The sequence below is a fragment of the Mandrillus leucophaeus genome, unplaced genomic scaffold (genome assembly GCF_000951045.1).
Source record: "Mandrillus leucophaeus isolate KB7577 unplaced genomic scaffold, Mleu.le_1.0 Scaffold288, whole genome shotgun sequence".
Taxonomy (NCBI): Eukaryota; Metazoa; Chordata; class Mammalia; order Primates; family Cercopithecidae; genus Mandrillus; species Mandrillus leucophaeus.
The window spans coordinates 102,964-120,570 of NW_012103009.1; the positions used below are offsets into that span (position 1 = coordinate 102,964).

General features: G+C 51.6%; 1 protein-coding gene across 1 annotated transcript in view; it reads right to left on the reverse strand.

Moving 5' to 3' along the window:
* SHANK3 (SH3 and multiple ankyrin repeat domains 3) overlaps positions 1 to 17,605 on the reverse strand; it is a gene marked incomplete at its 5' end in the record, with an annotated part of 55,846 nt that extends 38,241 nt beyond the window's left edge. Inside the window, 10 exons of the mRNA XM_011985594.1 lie at positions 423 to 493; positions 2,211 to 2,484; positions 11,135 to 11,201; positions 12,197 to 12,274; positions 12,608 to 12,724; positions 12,850 to 13,017; positions 13,100 to 13,251; positions 13,324 to 13,432; positions 15,296 to 15,367; positions 17,438 to 17,605. Coding sequence (XP_011840984.1) covers positions 423 to 493; positions 2,211 to 2,484; positions 11,135 to 11,201; positions 12,197 to 12,274; positions 12,608 to 12,724; positions 12,850 to 13,017; positions 13,100 to 13,251; positions 13,324 to 13,432; positions 15,296 to 15,367; positions 17,438 to 17,605 — 1,276 coding nt within the window. The remainder of the gene's footprint in view (positions 1 to 422; positions 494 to 2,210; positions 2,485 to 11,134; positions 11,202 to 12,196; positions 12,275 to 12,607; positions 12,725 to 12,849; positions 13,018 to 13,099; positions 13,252 to 13,323; positions 13,433 to 15,295; positions 15,368 to 17,437) is intronic.
* Between the last annotated feature and the right edge of the window lie 2 nt (positions 17,606 to 17,607).

The window sequence follows — 17,607 nt, forward strand, 5'->3', positions numbered from 1 at the left end:
CACCCCCCGGGTCCGGGGCCCGGATCGCTGGGCGCCCAGTCCCCCTCTAGGCCTGTGTCCCCTCGTCCTGGACACCGGCCCCTGCCCACGCCCACTGCGTGATGCCCACTTTCCCCAGACCACTCCCCGACTGGGGCAGAGTCTGAGCTCTCGCTTCTCCACTGTGGCTCTGCTCAGAAGCCTGCACTGGCTCCCTAGTACCCAGGCAGGCCAGAGCCACACGCTCTTCCAAGAGCCAGGCTCCCTGGGGCTTGGGCATTTGCTATGCTCTAGTCACACAGGGGCACCTTTCCTTCCCCTCCTGTGGGCTGTCCGTCACGCTGTTGCCAGCACCTGAACTACTCTAAAATCCTGACCCCTGGGCCAGCTGCTAAGTGACGGGCTCTCAGCCCAAACGCGCCCCGCCCTGCCCGGTGTGATACTGGGGCGGCTGCTGGGGGTCGGGGCACGGCTCCGGCTCAGCCGACAGAGGGCGCTGCGGAGCCGCCGCCACCTGAGACCCGCGCAGCGCAGGGCCCAGCCTCGCCTCCCGGAGAGGTGACCACCCTCCTAGGGGCACCGAACTTCCTCAGCCCCTCGTCCACTCACCAGGGCAGCCCCATATGGGGACCACTGCCCATCTAACTGCTGCTAAGCCCGGGCCTCAGCTGTCAACCTCCTGAGACCCACACCTCTGACGCGCCAGGCACCTAATAGCTGTTTGCGAGGAAGGAATTCTGCCGTCCCCACGGAGCAGGTGAGCTGCAGCCCCTCACACAGCAGGTCTTAGTTTTGTGTCTGCTGAAAGGATGAATGAACACACACAAAATGAATGCAAGGAGGAGCCTGTGGCAACACGTGCCTCCAACTTAGGAGCTGCCTTTCTGCGGGATGGAAACATCCGGAATGCAGAATGTGTTCCTTTAGCCACTGGGCCGCACAGCCCTTAGAAAACCCGCGGGTCTATAAAAAAGCTTCAGGGGAGAATTGAGATTTGGGGCAGTACAGCCAGCCTTGCAAGTCCAACAAGTCCGGGCAGAGAGACAGACACGGAGACATCGCTGAGAACAGGCTGCAGAGCAGAGGCAGCAGCACGGGAAGGGGTGCCTTCCATAGGCCCTGCTGCACCCTGAGCCCTCTGCTGAACACTTAGGCTTAGAAAGTTGGGGATTGGGTCTACCTGGGGCCCAGTGAAGCCGATCCCTAGCTCTCTGACCCTGGACCCATCACAGGCCCCACCTGGGTACCAGGACACTCATCTGTAACGTGGTAATAACAGAGCATGAACATGTACGTCGTCAAGGTTAAGCAAGCTAGTATACACATGCCATTCAGCCCAACAGCGGGCATGGACTGACGGAACTGTAAAGGCCGGCGGCCATCCTGACAACAACATACCGTTTATGTAACTCTTTCACTCAACAATGTCTGCCAAACACCCTCCTCAGTGCCTGGCTCTGATGAAACTAGGAAACGAGAAAGACAGTGTCTGCCTTCAAAGCACAGGGAGGGCAGGTGCTTTCACCGGTAGTTGCTAGGCTCTGCCAGGTGATCCCTCACCTGCCCAGGGCATTCTGGAAGGCTTCCCAAAGACAATGACTTGGGTAGGATTATTCCCACTTACTGATGAGAAGCCCAGGCACAAAGTGGCTATCTGAGAGCCAGTGCCCACCTCAGCACCCAATGCACAGCCCATAGAGGCCAGTGGGCTCCAGTCCAGGCATCCCTGCCTCAGGGACCCAGGCCTCAGGGTGAGGGTAAAGAACAGAAGCCACACAGTCCTGTAGGTGCACCAGGGCTGGGAGAAACCATGACTGTACCCTGGGGGCAGGGTGGGGCTTACCTGTAGATTTTGAGCCCTCCAGGAATGGCAACTCCATCCCTGACCCCCCTACCACAGGCCACCAGCCCTGACTCTTCCCAGCCATGTTTGACACTACAGTCTGTTTTCTAAATCAGAGGTGGGAACATACCCTCTCCACCTAACACTCCCTCAACTGCCCACTGTCCTCATGGCAAGCCCAGCTCCAACCGCAAACCAGCGTGAATGTGCCTGTCCCCACCTCCAGAGATACCTTCTTCCCTTCCCCAACCAGGAAGCCCTAGCCCATCACTACACAGGTGCTAGGCACCACCAGGCCTCTCTCTGCCTCCCAGTGCTGGCTCCTCCTGGCTCAGGTCCCAGCACCCCACCCTCCCCACACCTCCAGGGCCTCCCAGCCCCCTCCTACCTGATCTTGCTCTGGCTGCCCCTGCCTGCTAAGGGGCCACTGATGTTGCTCTCCTGGTCGGCATCCCGGTCACGATCTTTCTCCTCTTGCAGCCGCTGGAGCAGCAGCTGGTGGGGGAGGCTTCTCAGCGAGGGTCCAGGAGAAGCTGCTGGCTGTGCCTCCCCCTTCAGGTTGATATCGCTGGCTGAGCGCTGCAGAGGCCGAGGGGATGCCAAGCCACTGGGGCCAGCCAGTCGCCGCCGCTTTGCATAGCTGGGGGTTTCCCTGAATGGTACTGGGGTAAGGGGGCATAGGTAAGACTCTGAAAAGCCAACTGGGTGACCAACTTCTCCAGTTCGCCCAGGCTTTCCAGATGTTAAAACTAAATCCTATGTTCCAGGAACTGCCTTGCTTCCAGGCAAACCAAAGGAGTTGGCCACCCTACAAATGAAGCTACCATTAAAGGGCCACATCCCAGTCAAACTGCCTCTCACCCTAGCTTCAGAGGTAGAAGCCTGCTTCTCCTCTCAGCCGAATGAGGCCTTGAGGATGCTCAGATATGCTCTGAGAACTGCATTTCACAAGCTTCAGGAGAGACAAAACAGGCTACATGTGACAAATCTCACCAGACTACTGCTGAACAGGACCATTTGTAGTTAACTATAACCAGGGAAACTATAAAAGACATTCTAGACCAGGGATCAGCAAACCTTTTCTGGAAAGAATTGGACAGTAACTACTTAAGGCTTTGCAAGCTATATAGTCTGCGTTGCAATGACTCAACTCTGCCACCGCAGTATGAAAACCACCACAAACAACGCATAAGCAAATAGGTGTGTTTGTGTTCCAATAGAATTTTACTTAAAAAGCAGATAGTGATTAAAAAGTATGAACAAGCTATAGGCTACTTACAAAATAATCACTTTAAATCCAAAGACACAAATAGGTTCAAAGTGAAAGGATAAAAAAAGCAATGTAATGTAAATAGTAACCAAAAGAGAGCTGGGTGGTTATATTAATATCATACAAAATAAACTTTAAGATAAAAACTGTAACAAGAGACAGAGAAGGACATTGTATGTTGATTAACAATTATTAACATATACAAACCGAACAACAGAACATCAAAATATGATACAAACAACACAATTTAAGAGAGAAATAGACAGTTCCACAATAATAGTAAGAGACTTTAATATCTTACTTTCAATAATGGGTAGAACATCTGGAGAGATCAATGAGGACATAGAAGACTTAAACCAATTAGACTTAATGATACATACAGAACATGCCACCCAACAAGGGCAGAATATATTCAAGAATTCTTCTCAAGTACACATGGAACATTCTTCCAGACAGACTGCATGACTGCAAAACAAGTCTCAATAAAGTTTTAAAAGACTGAAATCATACAAAGTATATTTTTCAATCACAACAAAACAAAGCTGGAAATCGAGAAGTGAAAGAAAACTGAAAAATTCACAAATATGTGGAAATTAAACACCATACTCCTAAACAACCAGTGTCAAAAAAGAAATCAGGCTGAGCATGGTGGCTTACGCCTGTAATCCCAGCACTTTGGGAGGTCAAGGCAGGAGGATCACTTGAAGCCAGGAGGTTGAGACCAGCCTGGACAACATAGTGACACCCCCATCTCTATAAAAAATAGAAAACGATAGCCAGGTGTGGTGCTGCACCCTGTAGTTCCAGCTACTCAGGAAGCTGAGGTGGCAGGATGGCTTGAGACCAGGAGGTTGAGGCTGCAGTGAGCTATGATCAAGCCAGGGCACTCCAGCCTGGGCCATAGAGTAAGATCCCATCTCTAAAAAAAAAAAAAGAAAAGAAAAGAAAAAAAAAAGAAATAAAGAAATGATAAGGAAAATTAGAAGACACTTTAAGACAAACAAGAACAAAAATACAACATATGGAGCAAAAGCAGTGCTTAAAGGGAAATTTAATGCTGTAAACACTTACTTTTAAAAAGGAGAACAATTTCAAATCAATAACCTAATTATACATCTTAAGAAACAAGAGAAGGCCAGGTACGGTGGCTCACGCCTGTAATCCTAGCACTCTGGGAGGCCGAGGCAGGCAGATCACCTGAGGTCGGGAGTTCGAGACCAGCCTGACCAACATGGAGAAACCTAATATTAGTCTCTACTAATAATACAAAAATTAGCCAGGTGTGGTGGTGCATGCCTGTAATCCCAGCTACTCAGGAGGCTGAGGCATGAGAATTGCTTGAACCCGGGAGGTGGAGGTGGCAGTGAGCCGAGATTGCGCCATTGCACTCCAGCCTGGGCAACAAGAGTGAAACTCCATCTCAAGAAAAAAAAAAAAAAGAAATAAAAAAGAAACAAGAGAAGGCCAGGCTCAGTGGCTCATGCCTGTTATCCCAGCACTTTGGGAGGCCAAAGCAGGAGGATCACTTGAGCCCAGGAGTTCAAGACCAGCCTAGCAGCATAGTGAGACCTTGTCTGTATGAATGAACAAATAAAAGAAAAGAGACTGGGCACAGTGGCTCATGCCTGTAATCCCAGCACTTGGGAGGCTGAGGTGGGCAGATCACCTGAGGTCGGGAGTTCGAGACCAGCCTGACCAACACAGAGAAACTCTGTCTCTGAAAAATACAAAATCAGCTGGGCGTGGTGGCGGGTGCCTATAATCCCAGCTTCTCGGGAGGCTGCAGCAGGAGAATTGCTTGAACCCAGTTGGCCGAGGTTGCGGTGAGCTGAGATCGCACCATTGCACTCCAGCCTAGGCAACAAGAGAGAAACTCTATCTCCAAGAAAAAAAAAAAAAAAAAAACAGAGAAGAAAACTAGAGAAAGAAGAGCAAACAAAAGAAAGAGGAAGGAAGCAAGAGAGGGACGGACGGACTAGAGAAAGACGACCAAAAAGAAACAAACAAACAAGCAAACGAGAAAGAGCAAACCAAACGAGCAAAAGAAAGAAAAGCAAGCAGAAGGAAGGAAACAGTAAGATTAGAGCAGAGATAAAGAAAAGAGAAAAACAGTGGAGAATCAAGGAAATAAAAAGGTTGTTTCTTTGACAATATCAACATAATTGACAAACCTTTAGCTAGATTGACTAGTAAGGAGAGAAGATGGACAGAAATAACTAAAATCACAAATGAAATTTGGGGACTTACTACCAGTATTACAAAAGTTAAAAAAGAATATAATACTATGAACAATTATATGCCAACAAACAGGAAAGCTAGATGAGGTAGACAAATTTCTAGAAAAACACAAATTACCAAAACTGACTCAAGAAGAAATAGAAAATTTAAACAGACCTATAACAAGCAAAGAGATTGAATCCTTAATCACAAGCCTCCCAACGAAGAAAAGTCCACCACCAGATGGCATCACTGGTGCACTCTACTAGAAATTTAAAGAATTGACACAAATTCTCAAACTCTTCCAAAAAGCAGAAGAGGAGGGAACACTCCCTCATTTCATGAGGCCAGTATTACCCTGATACCAAAGCCAGATAAGGGCATTACAGGAAAAGAAATCTACACACTAATGTAATCAATATAATACATCACATTAATAGAGAAAAGGGGGGAAAAAACCATGATCATTTCAATTGATGCATAAAAAGCATCTGCCATGATCCGACACTCTTTCATTATAAAAACACTCAGGAAACTAGTAATAGAGGCTAGTAACTTCCTCAACATAATAAAGGAAATTTATTAAAAATCCGAAGTGCTTGCTTCAGCAGCACATATACTAAAATTGGAATGATACAAAGATTAGCATGTCCTCTGCACAAGGATGACATGCAAATTCGTGAAGCATTCCATATTTAAAAAACAAACAAACAAGCACACACATAGATAGCATCATACGCAATGGTGAAAGACTGAATGCTTTCCCCCTAAGATCAGGAACAAGGCAAAGATGCCTGCTTTCACTACTGGTATTTAACACTGTACTGAAAGTTCTAGACAGGAAAAAAAAAAAAAAAAAAAAAGGTACCCAAATTGGGAAAGAAGAAGTAAAACTATCTCTATTTGCAGATGGCGTGATCCTATATATAGAAAATCCCAAAGAATACACCAAAAGAGCTACTAGAGCTAATAAATAAATTCAGCAAAGTTGTAGGCCACAAGATCAGCACAAAAAAATCACTTGTTTTTATACACCAGCAATGAACAATCCAAAAAGGAAATTAAGAAGATAATTCCATTTATAATAGCATCCAAAAGAAGAAAATACTCAAGAATAAATTTAACTAAGGAAGTAAAAAAATCTATATACTGAAAATGACAAAACACTGCTTAGAGATGACCTAAATAAATAAAAGGACATCCCATGTTCATTAATTGGAAGACAATGGTGTTAAAATGTTAATGTCACCTAGAGTGATTGACAGATTCAATGCAAAATTCCAATGTCCCTTTTTGCACAAATAGAAAAGCAATGTTCAAATCTATATGGTATTGCAAGGGGCCATGATTAGCCAAAACAATAACAAATAAGAAGAACAAAGTTGAAGCACTCAAACCTCCTGATTTCAAAAGTTACTACATGATGGGTGCAGTGGCTCATGCCTGTAATCCCAACGCTTTGGGAGACGGAGGTGGGTGGATCACCTGAGGTCAAGAGTTCGAGACCAGCCTGGCCAATATGGTCAAACTCCATCTCTACCAATAATACAAAAATTAGCTGGGCATGGTGGCACACACCTGTAATCCCAGCTACTTTGGAGGCTGAGGCAGGAGAATTGCTTGAACCTGGGAGGTGGAGGTTGCAGTGAGCTGAGATTGCGCCATTGCATTCCAGCCTGGGTACAAGAGCAATACTCCATCTCCAAAAAAATAAAAATAAAAAGTTACTACAAAGCTGCAATAATCAAAACCATGTGGTACTGGCGTAAGAATATACATGTAGACCACTGGGATAGAATTGAGAGTCCAAATAAACCCACATATCTAGGATCAATTCATTTTCAACAAGGGTGCCAAGACCATTCAATGGGAATAGAATAGTCTCTTCAACAAATGGTCCTGGACAATTGGATATTCATATGCAAAAGAATGAAGATGGCTCCCTACCTCACACTATAAACAAAAGTTAACTTAAAATGGATCAGTAACCTAAATATAGGAGTAAAAACCATAAAATTCTTAGAAGAAAACCTAGAGGATAAACCCTCGTGACCTATGACACCAAAAGCATGAACAACAAAAGAAAAAAATAAATACCTTGAACTTTATCAAAATTAAAAATTCTTGAATATCAAAGGATATTAACGAAAAAGTGACAAGGATCTCCTATTCTACAGAGAAAATATTTACAAATCACATATTCCATACAAGTTTAGTATTCAGAATATATAAAGAACCCTTACAACTCAACAACAACAAAAATAAATGACCCAATTTAAAAATGGACAGAGGACTTGACTTTTCTCCAAAGAAGATATACAAATGCCCAATAAGCACATGAAAAGATGCAGAGGCCGGGCGCGGTGGCTCAAGCCTGTAATCCCAGCACTTTGGGAGGCCGAGACGGGCAAATCACGAGGTCAGGAGATCGAGACCATCCTGGCTAACACGGTGAAACCCTGTCTCTACTAAAAAATACAGAAAAACTAGCCGGGCGAGGTGGCGGGCACCTGTAGTCCCAGCTACTCGGGAGGCTGAGGCAGGAGAATGGCGTGAACCCGGGAGGTGGAGGTTGCAGTGAGCTGAGATCCGGCCACTGCACTCCAGCCTGGGCGACAGAGCGAGACTCCGTTTCAAAAAAAAAAAAAAAAAGAAAAGATGCAGAACATCATTAGTCACTAGGGAAATACAAGTCAAAACCACAATGAAATACCATTTCACACTTACTAGGATGGCTATAGTCAAAAAAAAAAAAAAAGGATAGTAACAACTGTTGAAGATGTGAACAAATTGGAAGCCTCTTACATCACTGGTGGGAATGCAAAATGGTGGAAAACAGTTTGGCAATTCCTCAAGAAGTTAAACATAGAATTATCATATGATTCCAAAATTCCATTACTAGGTATATACCTAAGAGATTGAAAATAGGTATTCAAACAAGTACATGTACACACATGTTGATAGCAGCCATATTCAAAATAGTCAAAAGGTAGACACAACCCACATCTCCATTGACAGATGAATGCATAAACAAAATGTCATTTATACCAACAGTGAAATATTATTCAGCCATAAGAAGGAATGAAGTAGTGATATATCCTACAAGGTGAAGCTCAAAAACATGTTGAGTAAAAGCAGCCAGACACTAAGTGTCACATATTATATGATTCCATTGACATGAAATATCAAGAATAGGTAAATCTCTAGTCCACCGAGACGAAAGTGCGTTAATGGCTGACAGAGTTGGAGGGAAAGGGTAATTAATGCAGAATTATTGCTTAATGTGTTCAAGGTCTTATTTTGTGGTGATGAAAATGTTTTGGAATTCAACAGAATTGGCTGCACAACACTGTGAATATACAAAATGCTACTGAATCATTCTGGCCTAGAAGTGGTCACCTCTGCTTCCTTGCCTCTGTCACGTCAGGCCACTCTTTGGGTCCACGCTGTCTCTTACCCTCTCTCAGGCACACACTCCCAGGCACAGGTGTGTTCTCATGGGCATGACACCACCCTGGAGAAGCAGTTCGCCAAGTACTCATCAAAAGCACTGTGGGATACCAACTCCGCCCCCCAGGCCTGTCAGTCTAGACGGGGCAAGCAGGGCTGTCAAGAGGCAGCAAGTTATCCTGTCCCCTGAAGGGTGACACAGGTCCCGGTCTACCAGATCCCACCGGGTGGCACCTTCCCACCAGAGAAGGTGGCACCTCCTTCCAGTTCCTCTTACGTGTACAGGCCCCACTCTGGGACCCCAGTGGGGATAGGATGTCGCAAGTCATGACTGTCATGTCCTTGGAGCAAATGTGTACAGAGGGCATGAGAGTGACAAGGGCAGACCCTGAATCAATCACGTCTGAAGTAACCCCCTCTGTGCCTCAGTTTCCTTCTCTGTAAAACAGTCTAATAATCACTTCTTGGGAGATTGTTGAGAGGGCAAATTGAGATAAGGGGCTTGTATTAAATCCTGACAAATATGCTGCCTGTGCTCAGGGCAACCTGGCGGCGTCACCCTGTGTCTGTGTGACACCTGAGCGGGTCAGGGTGGTGCCCTAGTGTCTGTGTGTGACACCTGAGCGGGTCAGGGTGGTGTTGGCCCACAGAGCTGACCACATCAGGATGAACTGACACAGACACCTGCTCCTTACCACTCAGGGACGTGTGTCTAACCCCAACCGAGCAAGCACACCTGGGTTGGATGGCCAGTAACTCACAACCATGGTGACCCCAAGAGCCCTGGGGTATCTGTCCACAGCACACAGACGAGGGGCAGATGGGGCCTTCCCACCCTCCCTCCAAGCAACTAGACCAAGGCCACCGGCCAGAGTCCAGCTCCACCCAGGATCAAATGCCACAGGAGGCCACAGGGGGAAGGGGATGCAAATGACTGTAAGAGACCATGTTTCACTTAAGAGAAACTGAGGCGCAGAGCTCCTAGACAGCTTTCCTATGGTTAAGACAATTACAGGTAGAAGAGGAGGCCCCACACATGCACAAACCAGGGCCCTCCAACACTAAGGGCCACATCCAAAGCACCAGCCCAAACCAGAAGTATCTGTTGCCCCTTACGCAAACCCCAAACCTTACCACAGTTCTCCCCCGACCTGACCCTGGACTCCGACCCTACCCATTCCACTGGCCCAGTTACTTACTCAACACACACTTCCCTGCAGTGGCCTTGAGAGCAGTTGTGGCCCTCACTGAGGGTCTGCCACAGCCTCAGATGGTTCAACTAACACAGCCTGGGGTGGAGGGGCTCATAACCAAGCCTTACAGGGGGATGTTCAGGGGGAACGCTACAGAAGAAGGGCTCTTAAACATGAAACCGACCTTAATCTTAACCCCAGTCCAAAATTCAACTCCAGCCCTGACCATAACCTCACACTAGAACCAAGTGAGATTCCAACCCTAACACCTGCTCCAAATGTTTGCTGCCCACTGTCACTTCAAATTAAAACAAAAACAAAAAATGGGGATACCCACAAGTAAACACTCATGGCAGTAAGGGGGTCCTGGGAGTCCATGTTCCAGAGAGAGGCACAGGCAGAAAAGCCTGGACCACCCAGGACACGGAGGGATCAGCAAGGGAGCTCCTGTGCAGCCAGGAGGCTGGAAGGTCCTCAACAGGACGGTCCCAGCCTGGCCAGCAGCAACTCTCCCACAGGAGAGCCCACCCTCTCCAGCAGCCACACCCACCAGAGACCTCCCAGAGGCTCGGGTGTCCTGGCTGAGGCCACATGTGTGTCTCCTGGTTTTTCTTCCAGGACCGTGAGTCACGCACACACGAGGCACACACCAGCAGGGGGCTCAGAGCGCCTTGCCCTGAGGACGACTCTGGCACTATTCCCAGCCCCATTCTGCTTTCCCATCACTGTTTGGTTTTCCTTATGTGTCGTTTATGTGATCTTTTCATGTTGAGAGCTTGCTACGGACCACCTAGACTCACACTTGCTCCAGGGTGAAGTGAGGTCCACCAGCCCCATGTCTTCCGCTGGCCCTTCCTAGGATTTAACGGGAAGCAGGGACTCTGACCCTAACTTCAACCCCACTCTCAACCTACGCTGTCCCCTAAGCTGAATGCTAGCCCCGGCTCACAGCCCAAACCTCACCATGCTCTTCTCCCAGACCAAAAGCAACGTTCACTCAACACAGGCCCCGTGGCCCATTCCTCCTGCCCGCAGTGGCCACTCAGAGACCACTGGCCACACAGTGCAGATGTGGGGTAAGGGGCCCCTTTGTTATGTCACCACTGACCCCCACGTCTGCTAGGCCTCAGAAAACCACACGAATCTACATTCAACAGGGCCGCCCAGGTGGGCAGAACTCACCAACATCCGAGTCTTTGTGGGTCTTGATGACCTCTGCAAGCTCGAAGTTCCCTGCGATGATGGCCACCTGAGGGAAAGGGGGGTCAAGGCGTGGAGGAGCAGGGAGGGGGCTGAGCAGCACCAGCTTTGCCTCCCCAGCCAGCCCCAGCTGCTCCTTCTCGAGCTCCTGTGTGGAGTCTTCCTTGGTTGGGGGCCCCAGAGACCCCAGCCCATTCCTCTTCTCTACTGACACACACTCCTCTCTGTAACTGGAATGCCACAGGCGTGCCTCATAACTGGAGTGACCCGCCATCTGTTTGCCTGGGACTGAGGGGCTACCTGGACAGGAGAACTTCAGAGCTAAAACCAGCAGTCCCAAGCAAACGGGCACACTGGTCTGTCCCAACATGCAGCCAGGTTTCCCGTCTCAGCCAAGGCCCCATCGCTGCCCAAGCTGCTAAGCTCATCCTCCCCTTCCTGTGACCCTGCACCCAGTCATCCAACAGGCCCTGGCGTATCTGCTTCCCGATGTGCCCAAACCCCTCTGGCAGCCCACTGCTGCCTCCACCTTCTACGACCACACAACTCAGCAGCCTGACCACTCTTCCCACACCTCACTCCTACTAAAAATAGAGTTCTGTTTCCATTCCTGGTCTGCAAACCCCCACGATATTCCCCTGACTCCCCAACAAACTCCAAGTCACAGAGACCACGTCCACCTGGTCATCAGTGCCAACCGACCCGGAATTACATCAGCGGCTGGGACCACACCCCTTCTCCAGTTTGGCTTCTGCACCCCTGCTGGTCTCTGGGGGGGGGGGTCAGACCCACACCTGTCACCCCAGTCTTCTCAGCCTCCCTGTCCCCCGCCCCGGAGCCCTTCTGACCCTCCTCTTTCCCTGGCAGGGGGATGAAGGGAACATCAGCACCAAACACCTCCTCACGTGCTGGGCTCGTCCCCCCACACCTCCTCGTGGGCAGTCCTGGGGGAGGTGCTCCCTCAGGGCCTTCCAGGGAAGAACCAAGGTTCAGAGAAGTCAGGTCACACGGACACAGAGACACTCCTGTGAACCCCCAGTGTACCTGGAAGGCTGTCTGGCTGTTGTAGTTGCGGACATCCCTGTTGGCCCCACGGAAAAGCAGGACACGAGCACAGCTCTCCTGTCGGGGAGAAGAGGGGATCACAGCTGGGTGGCTGGAGAGACCATCGGAGCACGACAGCACATGTGCACGCAGGAATGCACGCATGGCGTGCGCAGGGCACAGGCTCACACACACGGACTCACGCCTATTTGTTCCATGTATACTGAGTGGCACAGGGACAAGCAGGTAGGTATACACGCTCAGGTCTCACCTGGCCCACAGGGCCTAGATGTACCCAATTCATACCTGGTCATTCAGAACACACGTGCACACATGTGAAGCCTATGCCCCAGAACAGGCGAGTATATCCACACTTGCTGGTGCAGGCATGTGCAGCACACACAGTCGCACCTGGTTGTAGAGGGCACAGATGTGCAGGGCTGTGTTCCCCGAGGCATTCTGGGCCCCCATGTTGGCCCCGTAGAACAGCAGGTGCTCCAGGTGCTGCACGTGCCCAAAGCGGCAGGCCTGTGCGGGGAGCAAGGTGCTGTAGGGTCCCTGGGCAGAGGCTAGGGCCCCCACCCCTACAGACAGAGTCAGGACCCCACACCCAGCACACACAGGCCGGGACCCCACCTCAGCTCCCTGCACACCTGGTGGATCTCCTGCCAGCCATTCTCGTCGGTGGTCCCCAGCTGAGCGTGGTCGTGGAGAAGCAGCTCACAGCAGAGGGCGTCCCCACCCCCCAGGGCGCTGTGGTAGAGGGGTGTCAAGCCGCGGCTGTCCTTGTAGTCAGGCGAAGCCCCCAGGTCCAGCAGGGTCTGAGGGTGAGTAGCCTCAGTATCCACACCAGGCACAGTGGCCCCCAGCCCCATCACCAGGCCAGGCTCAGCCCTCACTGACCGTCAGTGCTGCCGCATTCCGCTGGCGCGTGGCACAGTGCACGGCAGTGAGCCCATCGCGAGTGCGGAAGTCCAGGTGGGCACCGCCATTCTTCAGCACCTTCAGCAGGTCCGTGGCGTTGTCCAGCTGGGCTGCGAGGCTCAGGGGGCACTCTGGGTTCAGAGACAGATAAGGGTCAGGCTCCCAGCCGCTCAAAGGCCATGCCCCTCCCCTGCTCTGCTCACCTCCTGAGTCAGGGTCATGGAAGTTGGGGTCCAGCCCCTTGTCCAGCAGGCGGGCCACCTTGTCCGTGCTATGCAGCTGGACATAGTCCATGAACTTCTTCAGGTTCGCCTGGAACACCGGCCATCAGTCAGCCTGGCACCAAGGTCTCTACCATCTGAACATTACCCGCCTTCCTCCTGCAAGCCTCAGGCCACCTTCAGGCGTCCCCTGCCACATCCCTACCAATCTGACCTGTCACCTGACTTTGCAATTGTCACCCACAGCCCTGCACTCCCACCACGGCCCCAATCCCCACTTGGGTGGGCCCACGCACAGCTCAAAACCCTTCCTTGCATCCTGATAGCCAAACCGGTCACGACTGTCAGCTTGCACCCAAGTAGCCCCTCACCAAGGCCAGGTCACCCTGGTCGAGCCCCAAGCAAGTCCCCTACTCCAGGCTCAGTCACTGCCCTGGCTCTGCCGCCCCAACCTGCCTAGCCTAGAAGAGCCGAGGTCCACCCAGGCAGGAACCAGCCCCACAGCAGCCCTGGATCCTCAGCACCCTGAGACGATCTGCTCCTTCTCCGGTGCATCTTCCTCTCCAGCTCACCCCACGGCAGAGCCCCACCCCAGGGACCCCTCCTGTGACATGACTGATGGCCTTGTACTCATTCACCCCGTTTATTCACTCGCCCCACAAGACGTGACTTCCCCAGCCGGCACTACGGACGCCACACACACAAGGCAAGGTGCCCTGGCCAAAGGCCTGGGCCTTTCCATAAACCCCCAATGTACATCAGAAATAGGGGAGGGTGCCAGAGGGACCCCTGCCTTGGGAGGCAACCTCCTCAGGAGGGCCAGGCAGTGAAAGAGGAGGAAGTGCTCACTACCAGGGTGAGGGAAATGCTGCTGGAGCTCAGGCAGGCAGAAACACGGGGCTATGTAAGAAGTTTAGGCTCATTCTAAAAACTAACGAGACCTACTGCAGAGTGAGTCACTCATGTCTTGTTGGTCACTGAAGAGAGATCTGGAGGGAGAGGTGGCCATGGGGGAGGAACCCAGGTTGACAAGGTCAAGTAAGGGCCAGTGGCGGGACAGGGGACCCTTCCACAGTGGACTCTGCCCAGCCATAGTGCTAAAGCCATTGACCACCGCCTGCCCTGGGGCAGCAGCAAAGTCTGGCACAGAAGCCTGAAGTTCCAAAGTCACTGACGGGACCATTAGGGCACAGGGCTGACAGTTCTGACCCCTCTCCTGGGCTCCAGAGACTGCCCATAAAGTATCCAGCAAGCAAGTGCCTGCTGGCCTGTGAGCGGGGATGGGAACCCCTGGGGAGGGACTGTGGCACCCACCCTGCCCCTCTGACATTCAGAGGTAAATAGTAAGGTAAAGAGAAATAGTAAGGTGCCCCCCTCAAGAGCATTTGGGGTCAGGCCCAGTTAGGGGTGGCACCCCCCAGCAGTAAAGACCCCTCACAGGTATGCTTGGGCACAGGGCCTGGAATCAGACAGATCTGGGTTCAGCCCCAGCTTCACTGTCTACACAGTTGGGCACTCCGTGTCCCCATCTGTGAAATAGGGTTATAATAGTCCCTCTGGAAGAGGATTAACGAGAGGTCTAATTACAAATGCCCAGCACTGGCTGACCACTCAATGCTGGGTGCCCTGTCCCAACAGCCATCATATCAGATGCTTGTCCATTCCCTCTCCCACCCAGCTTCTCACAGGACACACCAGCCCCTAAGCCAGGGGGGTCAGCAAGAGTCTGATCTACCTGGAACACATCACTGTACCACCTGTCCCCCAGCGATGGGGCCGGGAATCTGTGCCCAGCCCTCCAGCCACACCCAGTACCGGCTCTGGGCCCCTGATGATAGGGACATAGACTGAGCTGAAGCTGGGGGACTGTGGTCAGCCCCAAGCTGGGGTGGGGGACAGCAGGCACAGGGAGGCAAGAGGGAACCTCAGGAGCCCCCTCCCCATGATCCTTTACCTTTGTGTGAAGCTTTGCAAACTGCTTATCATCAATGAGGTTCTGGGCATAAACTCGCCGCTTGTATCGAAACTGCTCAGATAAAGAAAAGGTAGAGAAAATGGCCCCACCCCGGCTGAGCAAGGGAGTCCATGCACAAACCCCGTCCCGCTCATGCTGGCCACACCGCACCCCTTACTGCCCTCCTGTACACACCATCAGTGCAGCACAACCCAATGCCACACAAATCCAGGTGCACATACTACCACGGTGGACAGAGCTAACAGCTGCCATGCACCCACCACACTCAGGCATGATGCAGCGCAATGGAACGCACATGCCTAGCTGCCCGCAGCCTGCACTGTCCTGTCTCCTTCCCAACCCCAGGATTCTCTGCAAAACCCCACTCCTCTCTGAAGGCCTGATTCCAGGCTTACCTTCCTAGACGTCCCCCTACACTCTCCAGGAAGAACTGACCCCACTTTCCTGTGCCACCACGGAGGCCCGCCCAATTTTGAGCTCAGCTCACAAGATCCTTATTCAATGCCCATTGCAGCTGGGCACCCCCCTCCACCCTGCCAAACTTCAAGACCTTCCACAGGACTGACCCAGTTTGTGTCCCCATGCTTAGCAGGGCACTCAATACATCTTCACACCATGCATGGGTGAGCAAAGGAGGGGACTTAGGTTGGCCTTCACAAGACTTCACAACTGGAGAAAGGAACGAATGTGCACACAGATAGCCCTGCTCACACCACACACCCCTCTGGCACTCACTCCTGCTCACACTCCTCCCTGGAGAACACTGCTCAGCATCCACACCACCCATGCTGCTCAGTGCACATACTGTTCAAAACTACACACACCACACACTCTGTATGTGCTGCACACAGCCCACACTGCTCACTGTATACTGCACATCCTGCTTACCACAATCACAACCCCACTCACTCTATACTCACTGCCCTACACTGCAATGCTGTACGCACTGCTCATTGCATGCAGTGCACACACTCACTGCACACACTGCGCACTGCACACCACTCGCTGCACACACTGCATGTGCTCACTGCACACACTGTACATGCTCATTGCATACTTTGTGCACACTCACTGCGCTGTGCCCACTCACTACACAGGCTCACGGCACACAGCACACACCACTCACGCTGTACATGCTGTGCACACTGCCCACCCACTGCACACACTGTGCCTGCTGACTGCACACACTGCCTGCTCACTACATATGCTCACTGCACACACTGCACACTGCACACTGCTCACACTGTACATACTGTGCGCACCTTGCCTGCTCACTGCACACGCTGCACACTGCCCATACCGTACATCCTTTCTGAGCACGCTACCTGCTCACTGCACACACTGTGCCCACTCGCCGCACACACTGTGCCCACTCGCTGCACAAACTGCCTGCTTGCTGCACACACTGTACGTCTTTCCTGCTCACACTGCCAGCTCACTGCACACACTGTGCCCACTCGCTGCATACACTGTGCCTGCTTCACTGCACACACTGCACACACTGCACACTGCTCACACTGTACATACTATGAATGCCTTGCCTGCTCGCTGCACACACTGCACACTGCCCATACTGTACATCCTTACTGGGCACACTGCCTGCTCACTGCACACTGTGCCCACTCGCTGCACACACTGTGCCTGCTCACTGCACACTGCTCACACTGCCTGCACACTGCTCACACTGCCAGCTCACTGCATACACTGTGCCCACTTGCACACACTGTGCCTGCTACACTGTACATACTGTGCACACCTTGCCCGCTCACTGCACACACTGCACACTGCCCATACTGTACATCCTTACTAGGCACACAGCCTGCAAACTGCACACTGTGCCCACTCACTGTACACACTGTGCCCACTAAATGCACTGTGCCCACTCGCTGCACACACTGTGCCTACTCATTGCACACAGTGTGCCTGCTCGCTGCACACTGTACACACTCACTGCACTCTGCACACAGCACACCCCCCACACACACACACACACACACACACTGCCTCCACCCTCACTCCTCCCACTTGTGTTCCCCACTGCCGTGCCCTTCACTGGTCCCGCCACGGAGCTTGGTGGTCCACCCGGCGCGCTCTTCAGCTCATCCCCCGCCGGCCACTTACCTCCAGGTAGGGCAGGGGCGTGTCCAGGTTGGGCGGGTAATCCTGCAGGAGCCGCTCCTCATCCAGGAACTTGCCGGCGCGGCCCCGGGAGGGCGGCTGGAAAAGCCCATAGTTGAGCGCGTCCTGGAGGCTGTGGTTGAGGGCGCAGAGCACGCGTTGCTTGGCGGCCC